This window comes from Pleurodeles waltl, chromosome 3_1 (genome assembly GCF_031143425.1).
Source record: "Pleurodeles waltl isolate 20211129_DDA chromosome 3_1, aPleWal1.hap1.20221129, whole genome shotgun sequence".
NCBI lineage: Eukaryota > Metazoa > Chordata > Amphibia > Caudata > Salamandridae > Pleurodeles > Pleurodeles waltl.
The window spans coordinates 745,677,960-745,701,761 of NC_090440.1; the positions used below are offsets into that span (position 1 = coordinate 745,677,960).

The window sequence follows — 23,802 nt, forward strand, 5'->3', positions numbered from 1 at the left end:
TAACAACAGATACTTGGGTACTAGCAATTATCCAGCATGGTTATTGCATAGAATTTCTCGAATTCCCTCCAACAGTCCCACCGAAAACACACAGTATGTCGAAACAACATATAAATCTTCTAGGATTAGAAGTTCAAGCATTGCTCCAAAAAGAGGCAATAGAATTAGTACCAAAACAAGAACTAAACACAGGAGTTTACTCACTTTACTTTCTAATACCCAAAAAAGACAAAACTCTAAGACCTATACTAGATCTCAGAATATTAAATACATACATCAAATCAGACCACTTTCACATGGTTACATTACAAGAAGTAATCCCACTGCTCAAACAACAAGACTACATGACAACACTGGATCTAAAGGATGCATATTTCCATATACCAATACATCCTTCACACAGAAAGTACCTAAGGTTTGTATTCCAAGGGATACATTACCAATTCAAAGTGTTGCCATTCGGAATAACAACTGCGCCAAGAGTTTTTACAAAATGTCTAGCAGTAGTAGCTGCACATATCAGAAGGCAGCAAATACATGTGTTCCCGTACCTAGACGATTGGTTAATCAAAACCAACACGCAAAAACAGTGTTCACGACACACAAATTACGTCATAGAAACCCTACACAAACTAGGTTTCTCAATCAATTACTCAAAGTCACACCTTCTGCCGTGTCAAACACAGCAATACCTAGGAGCAACTATCAACACAGTAAAAGGGATTGCCACTCCAAGTCCACAAAGAGTCCAAACATTCCAAAATGTAATACAAGCCATGTATCCAAACCAGAAGATACAGGTCAAATTAGTAATGAAACTCCTAGGCATGATGTCCTCATGCATAGCCATTGTCCCAAACGCAAGGTTGCACATGCGGCCCTTACAACAGTGCCTAGCATCACAGTGGTCACAAGCACAGGGTCAACTTCTAGATCTGGTGTTGATAGACCACCAAACATACATCTCGCTTCAATGGTGGAACACTATAAATTTAAACCAAGGGCGGCCTTTTCAAGACCCAGTGCCACAATGCGTAATAACAACAGATGCATCCATGACAGGGTGGGGAGCACACCTCAATCAGCACAGCATCCAAGGACAATGGAACATTCAGCAAAAACAGTTTCATTTAAACCACTTAGAACTGTTAGCGGTGTTTCTAGCTCTGAAAGCATTTCAACCCATATTAACCCACAAATACACTCTTGTCAAAACAGACAACATGACAACAATGGATTACCTAAACAAACAGGGAGGAACACACTAAACACAGTTGTGTCTCCTAACACAAAAAAATATGGCATTGGGCGATTCACAACCACATTCGCCTAATAGCACAATTTATTCCAGGGATTCAGAATCAGTTAGCAGACAATCTCTCTCGGGATCACCAACAGATCCACGAATGGGAAATTCACCCCCAAATACTGAACACTTACTTCAAAATGTGGGGAACGCCACAAATAGATCTATTTGCAACAAAAGAAAACTCAAAATGCCAAAACTTCACATCCAGGTACCCACAACATCAGTCTCAGGGCAATGCACTATGGATGAACTGGTCAGGGATATTTGCATACGCTTTTCCCCCTCTCCCACTTCTTCCATATCTAGTAAACAAGTTGAGTCAAAACAAACTCAAACTCATACTAATAGCACCAACATGGGCAAGGCAACCTTGGTACACAACACTACTAGACCTTTCAGTAGTTCCTCATATCAAACTGCCAAACAGACCAGATCTGTTAACACAACACAAACAACAGATCAGACATCCAAATCCAGCATCGCTGATTCTTGCAATTTGGCTCCTGAAATCCTAGAATTCGGGCACTTAGACCTCACACAGGAATGTATGGAGGTCATAAAACAGGCTAGAAAACCTACCACTAGACACTGTTATGCAAATAAGTGGAAAAGATTTGTTTATTACTGCCATAATAATCAAATTCAACCTTTACACGCATCTGCAAAAGAGATAGTAGGATACTTACTACATTTGCAGAAATCTAAACTAGCTTTCTCTTCCATTAAAATACATTTTACGGCAATTTCAGCTTACCTGCAAATTACGCACTCAACTTCATTATTTAGGATACCAGTCATAAAAGCGTTTATGGAAGGCCTAAAGAGAATTATACCACCAAGAACACCACCAGTTCCTTCATGGAACCTCAACATTGTCTTAACACGACTCATGGGTCCACCTTTTGAGCCCATGCACTCTTGTGAAATGCAATACTTAACGTGGAAAGTTGCATTTTTAATTGCCATCACATCTCTAAGAAGAGTGAGTGAGATTCAAGCATTTACCATTCAAGAACCATTTATTCAAATACACAAAAATAAAGTTGTTCTACGGACCAATCCTAAATTTTTACCAAAAGTAATCTCACCGTTCCACTTGAATCAAACGGTAGAATTACCAGTGTTCTTCCCACAGCCAGATTCTGTAGCTGAAAGAGCACTACATACATTAGACATCAAAAGAGCACTAATGTACTACATTGACAGAACAAAACTAATTCGAAAGACAAAACAACTATTTATCGCCTTTCAAAAACCTCATACAGGAAATCCTATTTCAAAACAAGGCATTGCTAGATGGATAGTTAAGTGCATTCAAACCTGCTATCTTAAAGCTGAAAGAGAACTGCCTATTGCACCAAAGGCACACTCAACCAGAAAGAAAAGTGCTACCATGGCCTTTCTGGGAAATATTCCAATGAACGAAATATGTAAGGCAGCAACATGGTGTACGCCTCATACATTTACCAAGCACTACTGTGTAGATGTGTTAACTGCACAACAGGCAACAGTAGGTCAAGCTGTACTAAGAACATTATTTCAAACTACTTCCACTCCTACAGGCTGAACCACCGCTTTTTGGGGAGATAACTGCTTATTAGTCTATGCACAGCATGTGTATCTGCAGCTACACATGCCATCGAACGGAAAATGTCACTTACCCAGTGTACATCTGTTCGTGGCATTAGTCGCTGCAGATTCACATGCGCCCACCCGCCTCCCCGGGAGCCTGTAGCCGTTTAGAAGTAGATCTTAAACATTTGTAAATATATTACTTGAAACTTCATTATGTACAAACGCATTCACTCCATTGCATGGGCACTATTACTAGCATACACAACTCCTACCTCACCCTCTGCGGGGAAAACAATCTAAGATGGAGTCGACGCCCATGCGCAATGGAGTCGAAATGGGAGGAGTCCCTCGGTCTCGTGACTCGAAAAGACTTCTTCGAAGAAAAACAACTTGTAACACTCCGAGCCCAACACCAGATGGCGGGATGTGCACAGCATGTGAATCTGCAGCGACTAATGCCACGAACAGATGTACACTGGGTAAGTGACATTTTCCATATATCTCATGTGTATGTACTTCTTCCTTGCGGGTAGCTGCAAGAGGGTAATCATATTTTTTCCTTCTGTCGGACATTTCCTCCTTCCTAACCTCATATTGTTTTTGTGTTTAGGACTGTTGTCACCGGATATGGACATTCACATTTGACCTTGCAGACTTCTGCAGGTCTGGTGTCCGAACCCCATTCTGGGGGTTGAAGTCAAATATACCTTATATTTCAGAATTTTTCATTATTGGGTCCACATATTGGATCACTTTCTTATACGCTGGTTGTCCCTCTAGGATTCTGCCACTTTTTCCTTCAGTCCTTTCTTCAGCAACTTTTCTCTGTTTGCTGGATTGTCATTGCAATTGTCTTACCCTTTCTGTGGTTGGTATCTACTCATGAGGCGTTTTGTCTGCCTCGTGTTGATCTTTTTCATGTACCGCAAGGTTTCTGTTGATTTCTATCAGCATGTTGTTCTGCTGACCTCTTTTAACTTTTAGTCCGCTAGCACTGATATTTTCCTGCTTGGCTGGCTTATTTTTTTCTTGAGGGGTGTACTCTCTCTTCCCACGTTTTCTTTTACTCCTGTGTTGTTGTTGTTGTTGAGCAACTCTTTTTTTCTATGTTTCTCTATATATTTTATATTATATATATATATGCATGTATATCTATGTATAATTTCTGCCTAATGGGTCTGTGTCTCTATTTTTCTATCTGCATGTGTGTTTACCTGGCCCTGTGCATATCTATAAACTACATGTCTTTTTACATCTATATCTGTACGTATGGGTGTCAGGGTGTGTATCTTCCAGACCTCCTCATTTAACCATTATAGGTCATGCATATGGCAGACCTTTCATGTCTCCTGACGACTCGCTCTGTGTGTCACAGTTCTGTTACACCTCTCCTTAGGTTTCCCCCTTGCGTGTTCCTGGAGATGTACATTCTGTCTTTTGAGTTACTGTCCCTTCCAACGTTAACTTTCCTGCTTCTTGCAGGTTTCACCTATGCTTTCTGGTGGAAGCAGCATATATGCATTCTTTCCCTTTTTTCATATCCTCTAGGGTTACCTCTTAATGGGTGTACCATTCCTATTATTTCAGTTACTATTGGGGCACTTTTGTACCTTACTCTTTCAGCTCTTTCTTTAGGGCACTTCATGTTACTTTCCTGTTGTTGTTCTCTACCAACAGATTCATTTTAATTGCCATACGCTCGGTCCCCCAATGGCGTTTCATATTTTCTTAAAATATTCTGTGGGGCGACCACTGCTCTTCTTATGAGATGAATGCTTCTTCTCAGCTTTGTCTCTTTCATGTCTGGTCTACTACTCCTTTAGTTAGACCAGTTGTTTATTGCAAGACTTGGATAGGATGTGTTCGCAGTCCCTCCTCCTGGGTTGATATTGTTTTGGTATCTAATTCTTAGGTAAGGAATCTGTGGCCAGTTGTCTCTATCAGATGAACCAGTTGCTTACCTTCGGTAACGTCTTATCTGGTAGAGACAAACTAGACAGATTCCTTACCGACCCACCCATCCTCCCCTCTCTGCGAACTGTTTTATCTTACTTCAGTCTCGCATTCTTGGCATGCTTTCACCATGCTTTTCAATTTAGTAGTTGTAAATCAAAATGACATCTACCTCTCTTGTTGATATACTGTTCCATTGCCAGTTTCTATAGTGGATTTGCATTGTTGCGCAGATTCTAGTCACAGAAGAAACTGACAGCGCGTCAGAGGAGGGATTATATAGACTCTGTCAACGTCATATCCAGAAGATGGCATAGATAGGGAGTTGCACGGTGCCCTCTACCAATGGACAGAGGTACTGCTGGAGATTTTTTACAGATCCTTAGGAGAATTCTAAGGTAAGTAATCTGCGGCTAGTCTATGTCTCTCCCACATAAGGCGTTACCGAAGGAAAGTAACTTGTTCGTCACTACTAGGGACTCCCCAAAACACCCACTAACTTTAGTATTTAGTGGGCACCCCTAGTCCTGCAGATCAGATTCCAAGGGCACAAAAAGGCCAGCAACAAAGAAAACCCAAAGCTTGAGAGCTGCAATCCTGCTGCAGAAAGAAAAAGGTGCCAAACCCTGCCTGCTGCACCCAGGACTCCTCAGTCGTCGCTGAGGGATTGCATGGACAACGGACTGACTCTACAAAACCGCAGAGGACTTCCACCCTTTTGAAAATCGCAAAAGATCTCCCTCCAGAGTGATGGCATCACTCTCTGCACCAAAGAAGCAAAAGACCAGTGAAGTCCAGTTCACTGACCGACCGCTGACCAAGGAACCGAACACAGCAGCCGGACCAAATTCTCACCGACAAACCAGAAGGACAAATCTGCAAGTGTGCCAAGTTTGGTGGCACTGCTACCTCCAGTGGCTAAACCTTGTAATAGCCCGGGATACTGGACCCCCAAGGTCAGACACCCAGAAGAAAAGTCTACTCCGGACTCTCCAAGGACCAGAAGGAAGCTCCCATTGAGGGACTTCAGGACACGCAAGAACCAAGACCGGGAGCCGCTAGAACTTCCCTGGCTCGACCACAGGGCATCGCAACAATCTTGACCTACAAACGAAAGGAGACATTGGTAAACACACTGCCCAATTTTATATGCATATTTAAAGTTTTCTCCGATTGAATTCTACGATGTGTAATAACACAAAAAAGAATATTTTTGCTAAACTTGGACAAATCTTAACTTAAAAAGTACGTACCCGATTTTGAGGGTCTTGGTCTTAAAGTTTTATAAAAATCTGAAGTATTTTTGTACATTGGTCTTGAGTTATTCTTTTGAGTGTGTTCTCACATTTATTGATACTGTTAGTACAACAAATGCTTAGCACTCCTCCAAGATTGGCCTAACTGCTTGACTAAGCTACCATAAAAATTAGAGCAGTAGGTGGTCTATTTTGTACCTGTAAACCAAGGTGGTGTTGCTTGAAGACTCTGCACAGTGCACATCATTTTTGTACACCACATATAGAGAGCCAGCCTCCTACACTCAACTATGATATGGTCACCATCTTGGAGAGATGTCCTGTGTGACTGAAAGTACGGTGTTTACCTACTTGCTATCTCATATGCAGTTATTGCATGCTTAGATGTCAGTTAGTCATGGAAATTACAGTAAACCCTATCCTCTAGTTATTGATTCTGGTGGTTTCTTATTTCTAGGTTTTCGGTTATTGGTTCTCTACCCCAATTTAGGTTAGAGATCTCTTCTGAATGTTACTTTTTTATATATGATGTAGTTTAGGGAGGACATGTGACTAGCAGGAGGCATCAACATTCCTTTCCCTCCTTTTGATGATTGCAACAATAAATACCTTTGGTTGTACAGAATTAGACACTTTTAAGTTTTCATGTTGTCCTGGGTTTGATATCTGGCAACTAATGAACAGGGAACCCTAAACAAAGATTATGCCACCTTTTAGTGGCCTGTTCTAATGTTATGGGGGTCATTATGAACTCAGCGGGAAAACCCGCCGAGTTCAGTGCTGGCGGTCAACAAAAGACCGCCAGCACACAGAAGACCCCGACGGCCACATAATGTACATTCAGCTGGGCCCGGCTGAATGCAGGGCATGTACATTGACGCTGGCTCAAAATGGAGCCGGCGGCAACGTAGCACTGCGGCGCGGGTGCAGCAGCACTTGTCGTGCATTCCACTGCCCATAAATCGGGCAGTGAAATGCGCCACGGGGCTGTGCACGGGGCCCCTGCACTGCGCATGCCACGTGCATGGGCAATGCAGGTGCCCCGAGGCACCCATTCCACCAGCTTTTCCCTAGCGGGGTAAACCACCAGGGAAAGGCTGGTGGAACCAGGAACATTATCCGATGGGTAGTGCTGCTTGCAGCGATGCCCTATCAGATATGTAATTCCGCCATCGCTAGGCTGCCTGGCAGTGGCGGAGTTACAAAAGTGTCAGTTTTGCCACAAATATTATATGGTGGTCTGGGCCGCCATGCCGGTGGCGGCATGGCGGCCCAGACCGCCATGTTCATAATGAGGGCCTATGTAATTGATTGTCCATTCTTTAGGAAAACCTATGTATATTTGTTAATTCCATACTTTAATAATAATATTTCCACTGGTTGAATTTTTGGATTTACGCTTGTCCATTTGCAAAATATTGTTAAAATGTTAGTAAAACAAAATTTAAAATAATCACATTTATCATTGTGTCATTAGATTTTCACTCTGCGATGATCTATTTATGCGGGTTTTGCATCAACACTGTGCCCAAATGTTCCTAAAAAACAGTTTGTACTAGAGCATAATGAGACAACAGAGGTATGTGACTAACACTGACTTTTAGAGGAAAAGCTTCAGCAAAGAGGTGCACAAACATCCGAGTAGCAAAAAGTTTAAGTGACTTTTCTGATGCTTGGAGACAAAACACTTTCAGTGAACCCATTGTAATGATTACTCAAAAACAGAACATATGCTAAGGTAGCAAACCACTGAATAAGGGCCAACTGACAATGTCGCCAATTCAAACAACAGAACTATTCTCATGAAGGTATATACTTTCTGACCTAGTACAAAGGGTTTGTTGTTGTTACAGTTCCTCATCTGTTAAAAAGTTATGTTTGTTTGTTGTAAATCTTTACTTTAGGAATGTAAAATAAAGCAAGATTTTCATTACTGATGTAGAGTGAATAATGTTTGGTCAAATAAAAATGTCTTCTGATTTTTTTAATTGATAAAATTGATTGGATTTCTTGTTGTCTTAACAGGAGTTTACCGTACAACCAGAAAGAACACCTTTGATTTCGTTATATCATTCTCTTCATCATTACAAATACCACATGTTTCTACTATGTAAAGATGAGGTGAGCATTGAGCATTCATCTCAGTAAGAATGTTAATTAGTTATTGTGGCATTAGCTTAATCCTTAGCCAGTAGTTACAATAAATGGCAAATCCAACAACATACAGCAAATGCATTCCAGCTCATATGAAAATGTAATCTTAACTCTGATGGTTTTTTATTAAATCACTGTAAACGTAGTGAAAATGTGGATCCAAATAACAAACTATTTACTCTAAGCTTACACTGCATCGGTTTCTTCTTCAGACTGGACTATAACTCATTTCACCAAAGGATGTTCATGGTCGCACATGCAGTGCTGGTGACTTTTTTTAAGTGGAGGCGAGCCATACCCTGATCTACCCCTATTTCTGTGCATAATCTAAAAAAAAGGTATTTAACCACTGCCGGTGTTACTACTACTACTGGTGAAAGAGTAGGTGTAGCTCTGGTAGGGATTAGTGTCGGAGAACTTACCATCTTATCACAGAACTGGGGCAGAAACTGAGTCATTGAGTTTCTGGATTATGTCTTGCAGTGAGAGGCAGCTTTTGGATGGTAATTGTTACAAAATAGTCTGAGGCCTGCTTCCCTCATTAACATCAGTTGAGCATTAAGTAACTTTAACTCAAATGAGAGGTGTCTCCCTAAGCCCAGGGAAGCATTGGGAGCCATGAGGGACAGGTGAGACAATCTTTTTAAAGTAGGCCCCTGCATTATTGGTGAGGTCATTACATTGCAAATTGAGATTTCATTTTCACATGGTTCAAATCTAAGCTGAGGCATGAAATACTCAGTGCAGAGTTTTGTGGACATTGATACTTTGAAAAAAGCTATTCTCGGGCTGTGTAATCATTAGTCAAGGTTGATGGTTACATATCCAACACAGCCAAATGTATATTGCCCATAAGGAGGGACTGCTTTGTGTAAATTGGAAGTGGCAATGTATTGGGGCAAACCTGTTTTCTTTTTTTTCAATTGGAAGGGATCCACATAGCCTTTTATACCACTTGTGTTAGCTCCAGTCACCAACAGTTTTTGCACCTGATATATTGACCATATGCTTATACTCCATAACATTGCCCTGTTTAATATCACACCATTAGTTTATCCAGTATGCAGCTATTAATTGAGCAAGCAGGCAAACCAGTTAAGCCTATGATCATATTCATTGTGCTGCGCTCCAAAGCCCTTGATGCACATTGTCTCAGATTTCTGATTACTTAGCTTCACAGCAGTTACTTTTCATAAGTTTGTTTTTACTTGGATCATGAAGGTATGCAAATATGTGTGTATGTCGGGGGCAGATCATGGGGGGTGAATACTATCCTTAGTGTTATCTTTGAACTGCTCCAGAAGCATGTCCTAAGCCTGGGAAATAACATTCTCTTCCAGGGGTATCCTCATCAAAGTCATAAACATTGAATATTCCCGCCCTTGTGCGGGGACCCCGGAGCATATATAAAATATATACACATTATACATGTGTAACAAACAGTCATGCAGGCTATCATGTTAAAAACAGGCTAAAATGCTTTATTTCTATGAAGTTTTTTTTTTTTTTTTTTTTTTTAATTAAATACTACAATAGAGCCTAAATAAGTACCCAAGCTCCTAAAACTAGGCTTGGGGAAGTAAGCAGTAGCAAACTCTAGTGAAAAAATAGAGAAAACTGCATTGAAAAACAATGAAGCATTCTTAGCCAATAGGCTGCATGTAGGTTAACACAGGAGAACCATAAACACTTTGGCACTGTGCCTTTAAGACCCTGAGCACCTCCAGTATCCCACCATGCCTCAGGGGTGAAGGAAAGGTGACAGTTGGTTCACAGTTAGGTCAGTTCTTTTTTCCGGCTTCTCCTGAGAGGATCCTGGAGCATTGCGCTCTCAGTTTTTCTGAGTTTTCCTCAGAAAAATTCTTTAAAAAAGCGTTTTTTCACTTTTCACTCGACAAGTAACATCTTTGTCTGAGCTAGGAAGTTTTTTTTCTGACAGAAAAATGCCTTCTCTTTTTGTCAAATGCCCTGCTTGTGGGAAGAAGGCGGCCCAGTCAGATCCCCACTCTCTGTGCATAGTGTGCCTGCCTCAGAGTCACTGCCCTGACACTTGTAAGTACTGTAAGAACATGTCTAGGAGGACTCTGAAAGACAGAGAGAAGATCCGACTTCATGGGCTTCAGGAGAGGAAAAGAACATCGTCCTCCTCACTCCCCAGGCATCCAGAAGGCCATTCTCAGGAGAGAATGGCCCGGTCGATGTCGACAGGTAGGAAAATACCTGTTTGTTCACCGTCGACGTCGTCGCTACCACTGTCCCACCGGCATAGATCGCCGTCGACGGCGACACACCCGACGTCGAAGGGAACGGCGTCGAGGGAACATCAGAGCAGGGGCAGGTCTCCGTTGACGGCAGCCCGCCGATCGACGTCGAGCCATCGGCGGCGTCTCCGCTCGCCGCCAAAGGCTGTGCGCCCCCCGACGTCAGGACACACGGCGTCGAGATCTCCACGACGGCACGAGAAACATCCGCCGTCAACCTCCCATCGCTCCACGTCGAGGCACACGACGGCGAGCAGGTCGAGGTCCAAGGAACGCCGTTCGACGTCAAGGCACTCATCGTCGAGGCAGGACCAACCGACTGGGCGTCTTTCGACGTCGAAGCAGGCATCGACGTCGACGCAGGTTTTACCTGTCCAACAGGGAGCAGAACATCGCCCCTCGCCAGACAAGGCGCCGTCTCCAGTGGTCTCCATACCGAGCGACTCTTCTCGGTCAAGAGCATCTCCTGGGCATGTCTCGCCCATCAACCTATCTCCGAGATGGCTGGAGAGCCTCAACAGACCAGCGGCCTCCCCAGATTCGCAATATTCGCGAATGTATTCACCCACTGCCTCCCCGCCAAGAACGCCATCGCCGACAGCCGGGGCAGAACGGGCTCGTTCAGCTCCTCGACAGCCGACCGCGAGGCCTAGGCGCTCGGCTACAGCGTCCCGCAGCAGATCTCGCTCTCAACGGAGATCCAGGTCGCGCTCAAGAAGATCACCCTCTTGGTCTTCATCAGGTTCTTCTGTCGGGTGTTACTCACCTACTCTTACAGATTCACCACCTGCTAGAGTCTCACCAGTGGATGACATAACCACATTCAACGAGGTGTTGCTAACAGGAGCGCAGAAACTCAGTATAGAGGTTCCAGAACCGTCTACCTCCTCATCAGTCATCTTTGAGACGCTACAACAGAGATCAGCGTCAAAAAAGTTGCTGCCTCTAGTGCCTGGTTTGTTGCAGCCAACCATGGACACTTTTCTGGCCCCAGCCTCGCTTAAGTCTGCCCCGGCTAGGATTCTTAAAAAGTACAAGGCTCCAGAGCAAGACCCTTTATTTCTTAGGAAGGATCCGCCACCAGACTCAGTGATCATAGCTGCCGCCCGAAAGACCCACTCGGTGGCATCTTCATCCACGGTACCCCCGGATAAAGAGAGCAGGCATTTAGACTCTCTGGGAAGAAAGATGTGCGGGACAGCGGCTTCAGCAATGAAGGTCTCTAGTGCGTCTGCGCTCCTGGGCAGGTACGTCCGTTCTCTGTGGGATTCCCTCAGTAGATTTACAGAAAAACTGCCCAGAGAAGACAGGCAAGATTTCCAAGAGATTCTACAGGAAGGATGCCTGGTATCTAACCAAGTTATCAGCGTGGCAGCGGATGGGGCGGATTTGGCGGCTCATGGGTACGCACATGGTATCTGTGCGAGGAGATCTTCCTGGCTGAGGCTCACTGGCTTGAAACAGGAGGCACAACAACGTATCCTGAATCTCCCATTTGCCGGGAATTCTCTATTCGGTGCCCATGCAGACGAAGAGATGGCCCGCATGAAGACCGAGGTGGATACCATGAAGGCGGTAGGCCTCGAAAGAAGGAAAGATTTCAGGCGGAGGTACAGACCGTACGATAGACGCCCTTTCCAACAGAGGGTTCAAACCCCTCATTGGTCGCAAAGGTCTCAGCAACGACAGGGACGCCCTCTGTTTCAGCGAAGAAACACAAGGGAGCGAGGGTCAAGCAGACCTCAACAGTCCACTCCAAAAGCAACCACTAAGCAATGAAGTCTCGCTTCCCTCGACACTGTACACCACTCCGGTGGGGGGAAGTATTATTGCTCATCTTCACGAGTGGCACTCTATCACAAGAGACAAATGGGTGCTCAATATTGTCGAACATGGCTATTCTCTTCTTTTCAAACAGCCTCCACCACACTTGCCACCAACCAAACACAATCCGTCTCATCTCACCTTGCTACGCAAGGAGGCTCTCGCCCTCCTAAGAAAGAATGCCATAGAAAGGGTTCCACCTGCCCACAGAGGAAAGGGGGTCTACTCCCGTTACTTTCTAGTAGCAAAGAAGGGTCAAGAGGGCGTTTTCAGGCCAATCCTGGATCTAAGACTGCTGAACAAATACATAAGAAAGCAGAAGTTCAGAATGCTAGCGCTTCACCAAATTTTCCCTCAACTGCATCAGGGAGACTGGATGTGCTCCATCGACCTGCAGGATGCGTATTTCCACATCCCAATAGCTCCAAAGCATCGAAAATTCCTGCGCTTTCGAGTAGCGTTACAGCATTACCAGTTCAGGGTTCTACCCTTTGGCCTGAAATCTGCTCCAAGAGTTTTCTCGAAATGTATGGCAGTGGTGGCGGCACATCTACGAAGACAAAGGATATACATATATCCATACCTAGACGACTGGCTACTAAAGGCTTCTTCTCCGGAGCAGGCGAGAAGCCATCGGGACATTGTACTAGGAGTTTGCGAAGCTCTAGGTCTTCAGGTCAATTACCAGAAGTCAACCTTGACTCCAACGCAGAGTCTTCACTACCTAGGAGCTATCATAAACACAGAACTACAAAAAGTGTATCCTTCGGAGGAACGACTGTCCTCAATAAACAAGAAGTGCCAGGACCTGTTGAGAGCCAGCGCACCTACGGCACGTCAGGTGACATCACTACTGGGCTCCATGGCATCGTGCATCTTTATTGTCCCAAATGCCAGACTCCACATGAGACCCCTCCAAGAGGCATTGGAGGCCAATTGGAGCCAAAGAACAGGTCGCTGGGAGGACACAATGCGGCTACCGGAGGTAGCACTTCAGTCATTGAGATGGTGGATGCACAGACCTCACCTGTCAGTGGGCGCTCCGTTTCACCAGGTACTTCCATCCGACACTCTGGTAACGGATGCGTCTCTTCAGGGATGGGGGGCTCATCTGGGTCCTTTTCAAGCGCAGGGTCTGTGGTCAGACAAGGAGAAGCAGTACCACATCAATCTGCTAGAACTCAGAGCGGTCCATCTGGCTCTCAAGTCTTTCACACCGCTAATTCAGGGGAAAACTCTATTGATACAGACGGACAATACAACCACGATGTATTACTTGAACAAACAAGGGGGAACGAGATCCCTACCCCTTTCACGAGAGTCCCAAGCGATATGGCATTGGCTCCTGGCCAGAGGAATGTCAATCACAGCAGTTCACCTGCCAGGTCAGCAGAACGTAGAAGCAGACTTTCTAAGCAGACACCTGGAGGACGTTCACGATTGGGTCCTGCACGACGAAGTCGCAGAATACATCTTCGCGCAATGGGGTCGGCCTCAACTGGACCTCTTCGCAGACGATGTAAACAGGAAATGCCCAGACTTCGCATCCAGGTTCTACCGTCCGAGATCTCGAGGGAATGCCCTGTTGATCGACTGGTCAGGGACATTTCTTTATGCTTTTCCGCCGATTCCCCTCATTCCGGCAGTGATCAGCAAACTTTACGGATCCAGGACCAGAATGATTCTTATAGCGCCACAATGGCCTCGACAATTCTGGTACACGGATCTCCTCAACCTGTCGGAAAAACCTCACAGGAGGCTGCCGTGCAGACCGGATCTTCTGAGCAGAATGGAGGGCAGGATTCTGCATCCCAACCTACCCTCTCTGAGCTTAACAGCATGGCTCCTGAATTCCTGCAGTATGGGCACCTAGGACTCTCGCAGGAGTGCATGAACATCTTGAAAGAGTCCAAACGGCCTTCCACGCGGCGTTCCTACGCTTTTAAGTGGAAGAGATTCTACATATGGTGCTGTCAGCAAGGCCATAATCCCATACGGGCGCAGGAGGACGTCATACTGTCCTATTTGCTTCACCTAGCGAAATCCGGTCTGCAGGTATCATCTATTAAGGTACATTTGTCTGCTATTACTGCCTATCGCAAGTCACCTTCTCAGGAATCCTTCTTTACGAAACCTGTAGTCAAGGATTTCTTAGAAGGTTTGAAGAAAGTTTTTCCGCCAATTCGGAGGCCTTCTCCTCCGTGGGAACTGAACATAGTCCTAGCAAAACTTATGGGCCCTCCTTTCGAGCCTATCCATAAGGCCTCCTTACAACACCTTACGTGGAAAACGGCTTTTCTGGTGGCCATTACTTCAGCGAGGAGGGTCAGTGAGATCCAGGCCTTGTCTGCAAAAGAACCGTACACGGTTTTTCATGACAATAGAGTAGTTCTACGAACTCACCCATCTTTCCTTCCGAAGGTGGTGTCAGAATTCCATATTAATCATACCATAACTTTACCGACGTTCTTTCCCAATCCGGAAACTCCGGCTGAGAAAGCATTGCACTCATTAGACTTGAAAAGAGTGCTGAAATTTTATCTGGACAAGACAAAATCGATTAGACACTCTAACCGCTTGTTTGTGAACTATGGTCATTTAAGGACAGGAGAAGCAGCATCTAAGCGAACAATATCAAGATGGATAGTTTCTTGTATTGTTGATACTTACCAACTAGCTAATAGACAATTGCTAGCGCGGCCTAGAGCGCATTCCACAAGGGGAAAAGCGGCTACTGCTGCTCTCCTTAACAATGTTCCTATATCTGAGATTTGTAAGGCTGCTACATGGAAGTCTGTCCACACTTTTACAAGACATTATTGTTTAGACTCAGATGCAAGAGCGGATGCCCAAGTGGGGCAGGCCTCTCTAAGGAATTTATTTGCGTAAGACATGTCTATTCCTGCACTTCTATCGGACAGTCCGCTGGGTTTAGGGATGGGCTTGCTAATCTATTCAATGTTTATGACTATTGATGAGGATCCCCTGGAAGAGAAGGATAAGTTACTTACCTGTAAATCCTAGTTCTCTTCCAGGGGTATCCTCATCAAAGTCATAAACAACCCACCCTCCTCCCCGGACGCACGTCTACTGGAAGTGCAGGACAGACAGTATTTTGATTAAATTATACAAATTGTCACCGTAAAAAGAACTGACCTAACTGTGAACCAACTGTCACCTTTCCTTCACCCCTGAGGCATGGTGGGATACTGGAGGTGCTCAGGGTCTTAAAGGCACAGTGCCAAAGTTTTTATGGTTCTCCTGTGTTAACCTACATGCAGCCTATTGGCTAAGAATGCTTCATTGTTTTTCCAATGCAGTTTTCTCTATTTTTTCACTAGAGTTTGCTACTGCTTACTTCCCCAAGCCTAGTTTTAGGAGCTTGGGTACTTATTTAGGCTCTATTGTAGTATTTAATAAAAAATAAAAATAAAAAATAAAAACTTCATAGAAATAAAGCATTTTAGCCTGTTTTTAACATGATAGCCTGCATGACTGTTTGTTACACATGTATAATGTGTATATATTTTATATATGCTCCGGGGTCCCTGCACAAGGGCGGGAATATTCAATGTTTATGACTTTGATGAGGATACCCCTGGAAGAGAACTAGGATTTACAGGTAAGTAACTTATCCTTTTCCACCAGGCCCGCTTGTTCCTCTTTATGAAGCAAGGTGTTCTCAGCTTGGCCCCACGAGACCACTGATCAAGCCCAAGTCGCTATGGAATGGGTGGAAGGTTGCTTCCATTAGGGTTAGAGCAAAGCATTGTGATTGTATTCTTTGCCAGAAGCAGGGCCAGGTCGAGGAATTTAATTGCAGGTCTCAGGTTTGGGGGTGAGGGAAGAGTACCAGGAGTTCAGTATTGGTCGGCTGGTCATAGTGGTCAGCACTTGTAGTATTCAAGACCAGTTGGACAGGAGCACGGGGCAGGACCATACACTATGGAAAAGGTATGCATCAATGAGAGAACTTTGGGGGTATGCTTTGCCATATCCTGGAAAGATTTTTTTGATCTGGGCAGGCGTGAGATAGGTTCTGTTTAGAATATTACATTGAATGCATTTAAATAGGGACTTTCTAGACACCTTATGATGCTATTTTAGTATTTTATTCCAGTCTGTCATGAAATGATATAGCTGAGTCTGCCTCCCAAGTGTTTCTGAGAGATGGCAGACTTAGCTATATCCTCTATTGCAGGAATGCCCTGTAGAGCCATCTTATCAGCTTACCCCAATGTGCCCACTATGTAGAGTGTTTGGTATATTTCGTGCAACAAGGGTACTTCATCACGAGTGAGAAAAACGATGTGAAACAAAGGATAAGGCGTTCCTGTGTGAGAAATTGCCTGGAAGGAGTTCGTAATCCGCTACCATGATGTGGAAGTCCATTAGCTCGCCAGTAAGAAATAATTTGCCAGTTGTTGGGAGTCCAGCGGCATGCCAAAGTTGAAAGTGTCCGTGCGATAGCAAAGGGTGGTACTGCCCTTCTTATTTTTAATCCCAGCCAGACAGGACACTTATGTGGGGCAGACTGTAGCCTGAGAATCTCAGTGGGTGGAAGCGATCAGGAGGTAATTTATTAAACCTTCCTTATAGTCAGCCATCTCCTATAGGGAATGTCCGGATAGCCAGCAAGCTGTCCATTGCACCTGTGCAGCTGAGTAATAGCATTCAAAACCTGGGAGGGCAAGACCCTCCTGCATCAACCCCAAATTTCAGTATGGCTAGGGGTCACATGGCGTCACCCTGTCCTCCAGAGCAGTGTGAATCCAGTTGTTTAAAAAAGGCATGCAGTATAAGGCAGGGAAGATTAGTAAAATAATAGAGAAAGCAAGATAAAACTACCATTTTGAACAAAGACACATGACCTGTCACCGGCAGAGGTAACAGTGACCAAAAAGGGATAGGGGCTCGGAGCACTCATATCGCTTTGCCCAGGTTACCTTCTCACAGATATGTGGGAGAATGATAAATATTGATTCCTATTGGGGTCCACATGCGATTGGTGAGGGGGCTTGCAGGTTTGTAGTAGAGAAAACATACAGGGCATGGCCCAGTTTACCTTGAGACCCAAAATGGTCACAAAGTCAGTGAAAACCTCTGTTATAGTGGATAAGTAAGCATTTGCATCGCAAACCTATAAGAGAATGTTATCAGCGTATAAAGATTCTGTGTGGTTTACACCCTGGATCGATATCCCCAGGTTGCCCCAAAGAGACACAGGTGGGTTGCCAAGGGCTTTATGGCCGTGGAGAATAGCAACAGGGAAGGAGGGCAACCCTGTTGGGTACCTTTGCAAACAGGCCATGAGGCAGAAATAGATGTACGAGGCATGTGTTTGTCTGTAGATACGCATGTTTTTAGCATAATCCCTCCATCAGTGTTGGACTTGGAAGTGTGCAAGTTGTTTTTCTTCTAATAAAGTCTTTTAAGTCCGAAAGTAGCATGACGACTCCTCATGCTGGTCATGTGCATGGGCATCTACTCCATTGTTAGATTGTTTTCTTCCACTGTCTGGTTTGGACGTGTGCTCCTCTGCTCCAACTCAGCATCATCATTTCCTAGTTTAGGCATAACGTCTGTACTGTTTTCGATCACAGTTCGTACTTGATCCTTGATAACGTCTGTGCCATGCCTGTTCAGTTATGGTATGGATTCGGGTGTGTTCTCTCTTCCATGCCAAATTTCCATGCACCGACCAAAATCAGGTGTGTAACTTGTGCCTTTCTCTGGGCCATCAGGAAGACACCTGTGAAGCCTGCAAATCCCCCTCGTCCAAGAAGACGTTGCAGGATCGACAAGCTTGATGACTCAAGATGTCCAGATGCAGTGCAGATGACACACCGGATATCTTCGGATTGGAGGAACTTCAGGAGAAGAGTTACGCTCAGGGGTTGGCAGCAGATGAGGGCACCTTCTTTCACCAGGACAGTTCGAAGTCCGAGCTTGAGATGCATGAATTCACACCAGGACAGCCTGTAATTACAGAACCCCTTCCATCCCTCCCCAGCACAAGTAAGCTAACACCAATGGCAGTATATCTGCCCAGGATCGACCAAAGTCTTCAATTGGGCCTCCAATGCCTTCAGGCCATGATAGGCACCAAACAGCTGCTTCTAAAATGCCAAGCCCTGTCTCGGCGCCGAAACCACAGCAGAAGATGCATGTTGCCGAGCAGACTACCACACCATTAAAGGCCAACTGCCTCCTGATTCACTGGTGGTGGCTTAAGAGAGGAAAGAGGTGAACTCACAAACATCTGGTGAGGCGCACCACCAGACAAGGAGAGCAGAAAGATAGACGTAGCAGGAAAGAGGGTGGCTTCCCAGTCTACCAACCATTGGGGATTTGCCAACTCCTTTGGCGTCCTCTCCCGCTAAAATGGGATGAGATGGTGAGGGTCCTCCAACATCTCCCAAATTAATAGAATAGGAGGGCATACAAGTTCGCCTCTGAGGGCACATTAATTGCTAACACCTCAGTCCACTGTGCCTTGGATGTAGCTGACACAGCAGCAAGGGACATTCATTTCAGCGTGCTCCACAGACGTCATGCCTGACTTAGGGTCTCAGGCTTCAAACCAGACATACAACAGAACATACTTGTACTCCCCTTTGATGGTGAATATTTGAATGGCCCTCAGGTTGCCACCCTTCTTGAGGATAAAAAACACAACGAGAAAGGCTAAAGCTGTGGGAGTGTTACATACATCATCCCAAAGGGGCTCCTTTTGCCGTTCTCCCTACTCTGGGGCAGCTAAACCCACCTCCACAGTTTTGGTCACGTCCCACCAATGTCCTCAGGCACAAACCACCTCAGCCAGGCGTTACTTATAGAAGCTCCCACAGGGGTAATAATTGTAAGGGCAGAGGAAAATCAGGCATCACAAAGCCCTCTGCCACCACAACAAAGCCTTGACGTGCTTATCATTCCCCCTGACCACACAACACCTGTCGGGGGACGATCACAAGGGTTTCTGTCTACCCGGCGGAACATCACCTCTGACCAGTGGGTGTTGGTTATTAGCCAACATGGTTGTCTGAAGCTCACTTCCACACCTACACATTGCAAACACATACTCTCGCTAGAACATCAACAGGTCCTCAAGGAGGAAGTTCATGCACTTTTTTTTTTTTTTTTTTTTTTAAATGGCCATGGAATCAGTGCCAACACACCAGCAAGGCACAAGAATCTAATCACTCTACTTCCTTATTCCCAAAAAGGATGTGTCCTTGTGACTGATCTTGAACCTCAGACCCCTAAACCAATACATCATCCTCTCAGAGCACTTTCACATGCTCACTCTTCAAGATGTCATCCCATTACAACAAGGCGACTTCATGGGAGCAATCGATGAGAAAGACGTCTGTTTCCATGTTCCCATTCAACCAGCGCATCACTGATACCTCAGGTTCATAATGAACAATCACATTTTCAATTCAAGGTGCTACCCTTTGGGGTCACAACCGCCCCCAGGGTCTTCACAAAATGTTTTGTAGTGGTAGCAGCCCATCACTGCAGGCAAACATGCATGTTTTCCCATACTTAGACAATTTGCTCATCAAAAGTGCTAATCGTCAGCAGTGTTTACAACACAGTTAAGCCATCATACATTTACTTCATCACTTAGGCTTCACCATCAATGAGGTCAAATCCCATCTCCAGCCTCTCAAGATACAGCCCTACCTAGGAGCCATCCTCGATTCACAACGAGGTATAGCTTACCCCAATACTGCCAGGATTCAGTCCTTCCAAATGCTTATTCCCCTGTTTTAACCTCTTCAGCAGATAACAGTAAGAACAGTCATGCATTTCCTTGGTATGATGGCTTCATGCATAGCCGTAGTACCGCATGCCATACTCAACGTGCATCTGATGCAAGATTGCTTAGCGCCAGTGGTCTCAGGAGTAGGGTCAATTGGAAGATCTAGTGTTGGTCGTCCGTCAGGCTTGCCACTCTCTGCACTTGTGGAACACCAGCAGTCTCCAAAAAGGACGGTCTTTCCTGGACGCGATTCCACAGAGAACCATAACAGTGGCACCTCCCTCATGGGCTAGGAAGGACATTCACAAGATCTCTCTATCCAGTTCACTCGACATTCAGCCAGAAACATCTCCTTATCAATCACCTGGAGTTGCTAGCTGTTCATCTAGTGCAAAAAAGGCCTCCTTCCTCACCTGATCGACAAGGTAGTCCTCCTCAAAAGACAACATGACTGCCATGTACTGTCTCAAAAAGCGTGGGGTGTGGGGTGGTATGGGCACCAGATCTCCCTCAACTCTCTCACCTAGCCCAGACCATTTGGAGATGGGCTCTCTGATAAAACATTCACTTGTTAGTGAAGTACCTTCCAGGAGTAGGCAACAACTTTGCAAATATCCTCAGCAGGAGGCACACACAAGTCCAAGAATGGGAGCTCCAACTGCAAGTCCTCCTTTCATACGTCTGCCGTTGGGGGCCACCCAGAAATACTTTTTCGCCACTGCAGAAAAAGCGAAATGCCCAAACTTTGCCTCCACGTTCCCACGGTCCAAGGGCAACGCACTATGGATGAGTTGGTCAGGGATATTTGCTTACGTTTTTCCATCTCTCCCACTACTGTTTCTGGTTTGCAAACTTCGGCAGACATCTCTTACCCTCATCCTAGTAGCTCCGACATGAGCACAGCAACCATGGTTCACCACACTGCTAGAACTCTCAGTAGTTCCCCACGAAGTACTGCCGAACAGGCAGGACCTTCTCATGCAGAATCATGGAGAAATCAGACACTCGGACCCCTCAAACTTGTGATCTGGCTCCTGAAGTCCTGAGATTGGTTATTTGAACTTACCACAACCCTACATGGACATTCCTAAAGAAACATGCAGACCAATTACCCTCGCCTGTTATGCTGCAAGTGGAAAAGATTTGTCCATTACTGTCATTCCAAACAAATCAATAATTTACACCCCAATGTTCCAGACATTGTCTGTTATCTATTCCATTTGCCTACTACTTGTCTAGCCTTTACATCCATAAGGCTACACCTAGCAGCGGTGGCCGCTTATCCACAAAACAGACAACACACCTCAGGGTTCCTATCATTTAAGCCTTCCTAGAAGGGCTTAAAAGAGTTATTCCTCCTAGAGTGCCTCCTGCCCCTACTTGGAATCTTAATATTGTACTAACAAGATTAATGGGCCCATTCGAGCCCCTCCAGTTTTTTATCCTGGAAAGTATTATTTCTAGTTGCTGTCACTTCACTCTGACGTGTCAGTGAGCTTCTTGCATCAACTTTAGAAGAACCCTTCTTCCAACTGCATAGATAGGGTGGTACTACGCACCAATCCCAATTTCTTCCAAAGGTGGTGTCTCAATGCCACCTTAATCGATATATTGAATTGCCAGTATTTTTTCCCCATCCTAAATCAGTTGCGGAAAGGGCTCTACATACCTTGGATGTGAAACAAGCTTTTTGTCTCTTCTGGTCTCTATATGACTCCAAAAAAGAGGAGATCAGGGCTGCATTAAGGGGCGGGGAAAGAGAGCCGAATGAGTGAATGGAGTGGTATAGTGTCACTAATTTGGAAGCTAGGAGGGGTCAAACTGTGCGTAAAATTCAGCTGGGAGGCCATCTGTCCCTGGGACCTTCTCACAAAGCAAGGTCTTCAGGAGCAGTGGATCTTTGGGTCATGATAAGGGCATGAAGGGATGTTTGGGCCTTCTGAGATAAACTGAGGATGTGGAGATGAACATAATGGCCAAACATCATCGGATATTGGTTGTGGTGCAGAATACAGTTCCCTATAATATGCATAAAAGGCAGTATTAACAGCTTGCTGGGTATAAGCTGTGCCCCCAGACTGGAGGGAAATGGTAAGCCGGGTGAACTTGATCTTACAAGGGTTAACAAGCCATGCCAATAGTCTACTAGGTTTGTTAACTTCATTGTGGGTTCTAGTCTAAAAAGCAGTGTAATCATGGGAGCGGAGCAACTCCACCTTGGCAAAAAAGCAGCTTGTGCCGTCAGCACGTCATCCGATTTATCCTGCAAGATAACCACAGCCTCTTCCATCTCAAATAGGGAGACTTCCACCATTGTGAGGTCCCATGAACTCTGACGACGCATACTGTGGTTTATATACATATTCCCCTTATGAAAACCTTAAAAGTTCCCTATTCAGTCAGAGAAGAGGAAGTCCCCTTATTGTCCTGCAGTGTCAATGTAATCAGTTGTTGTCTGACGGAACACTGCATCATCCAGCAATGAGACTGGGAGGCTCCAAGTGGAGATAGGGGATGGCAGAGTACCCTAGTCTAGGTCATGATTAGGGGATTATGGTCAGATAAGACTCTGGTTCAGTAGAGTATAGAAGTGACAGTTGTGCAGAGAAATGCGGAACAAGCTTATCTGTCCAGTTGTAAGTATAATTTGTTGACAGAAGAGTGGCAGGAAAAATCTCAACCTATTGGGTGTTTAAGACGTCATGTCATTTAAAGCCCAGTAAGCCATCCACTGCCAAATCATTTTGGAATTAAGCAGCACAGTGGATTGCAGAAGAGGAGGTGTTAATCGGTCAGGGTTAGCATCACCACTTAATTGAATCCTCAGGACCTTAAAGCATACAGATACCCGTGGGGGGAGCTGCCCCAAGTCTGCAGTAGTTTGTGGTGTAGGTGCCAGCAGTGTAGGTGTATCAGAGCCTGCTGCTGCTTTCTTTAATGTGCAAGCGAGGATGATCTCTGTTTCCGGAGGCACTGCCTCAGTACTCTGATTGTTACTTGATCCAAATTGAGAGTGGTTAGGGAGGGAGTCGGTGAGTGCCGTAATGCCTGTTTATCAAATACTTTCAGCCCAGTCCCATGCCTCCTTAAACAGTGTGGGCAAAAAATATGGGTACGCCGGCCATCTGAAATTCTCATTTTGGCAGGAAATAGTTGAGCATATTTGAGTCCAGTATCCCATAGTTTCTTCTTGACCTGGAGGAATGGTGCTCTCTAGCACTTGACTGCTAGGCTATAGTCCGATAAGAACATCACTTTTACATTGTCAGACAGTACCTTTTTCTCTGGCCACTTCCAGGATTACATCCCAATCACAATAGTTTAACAGTCTCACAACCAGGGATCTGGTCGGAGCACCCGGAGGGGAGGATCGGGCCAGGACTCGAGGTGCACACTCAAGCACAGTGTGGGGGGGTGTAGTGGGAGCAATATCATGTTTTATCCAGCATTGCAGGAAAGTGACCTGTAGGAAGTTGGCTCTGTATATACAATCTCAAAGTGAGAGATAGTGTGCACAGAGTCCAAGGGATCCCCTTAGAGGTTGATAGTGGCAAAATTAGATAATACTAATGCTCTATTTTGTGGTAGTGTGGTCGAGCAGTAGGCTTATCAGGGGGTAGTGGTAAGCATTTGTTGTACACACACAGGCAATAAATGAGGAACACACACTCAAGGACTTACTCCAGGCCAATAGTTTTTATA

The 23,802-nt window shown here is 45.1% G+C and overlaps 1 protein-coding gene across 4 annotated transcripts in view; it reads left to right on the forward strand.

Annotated features, from left to right (window-relative positions):
* The window catches only part of QSER1 (glutamine and serine rich 1), a 564,431-nt gene that overhangs the window by 497,493 nt on the left and 43,136 nt on the right, over positions 1 to 23,802 (forward strand). For all 4 annotated transcript variants that reach the window (XM_069223515.1, XM_069223516.1, XM_069223517.1 and 1 more), the window contains one exon: positions 8,119 to 8,214. In XM_069223515.1, the coding sequence (XP_069079616.1) occupies positions 8,119 to 8,214 (96 nt within the window). The remainder of the gene's footprint in view (positions 1 to 8,118; positions 8,215 to 23,802) is intronic.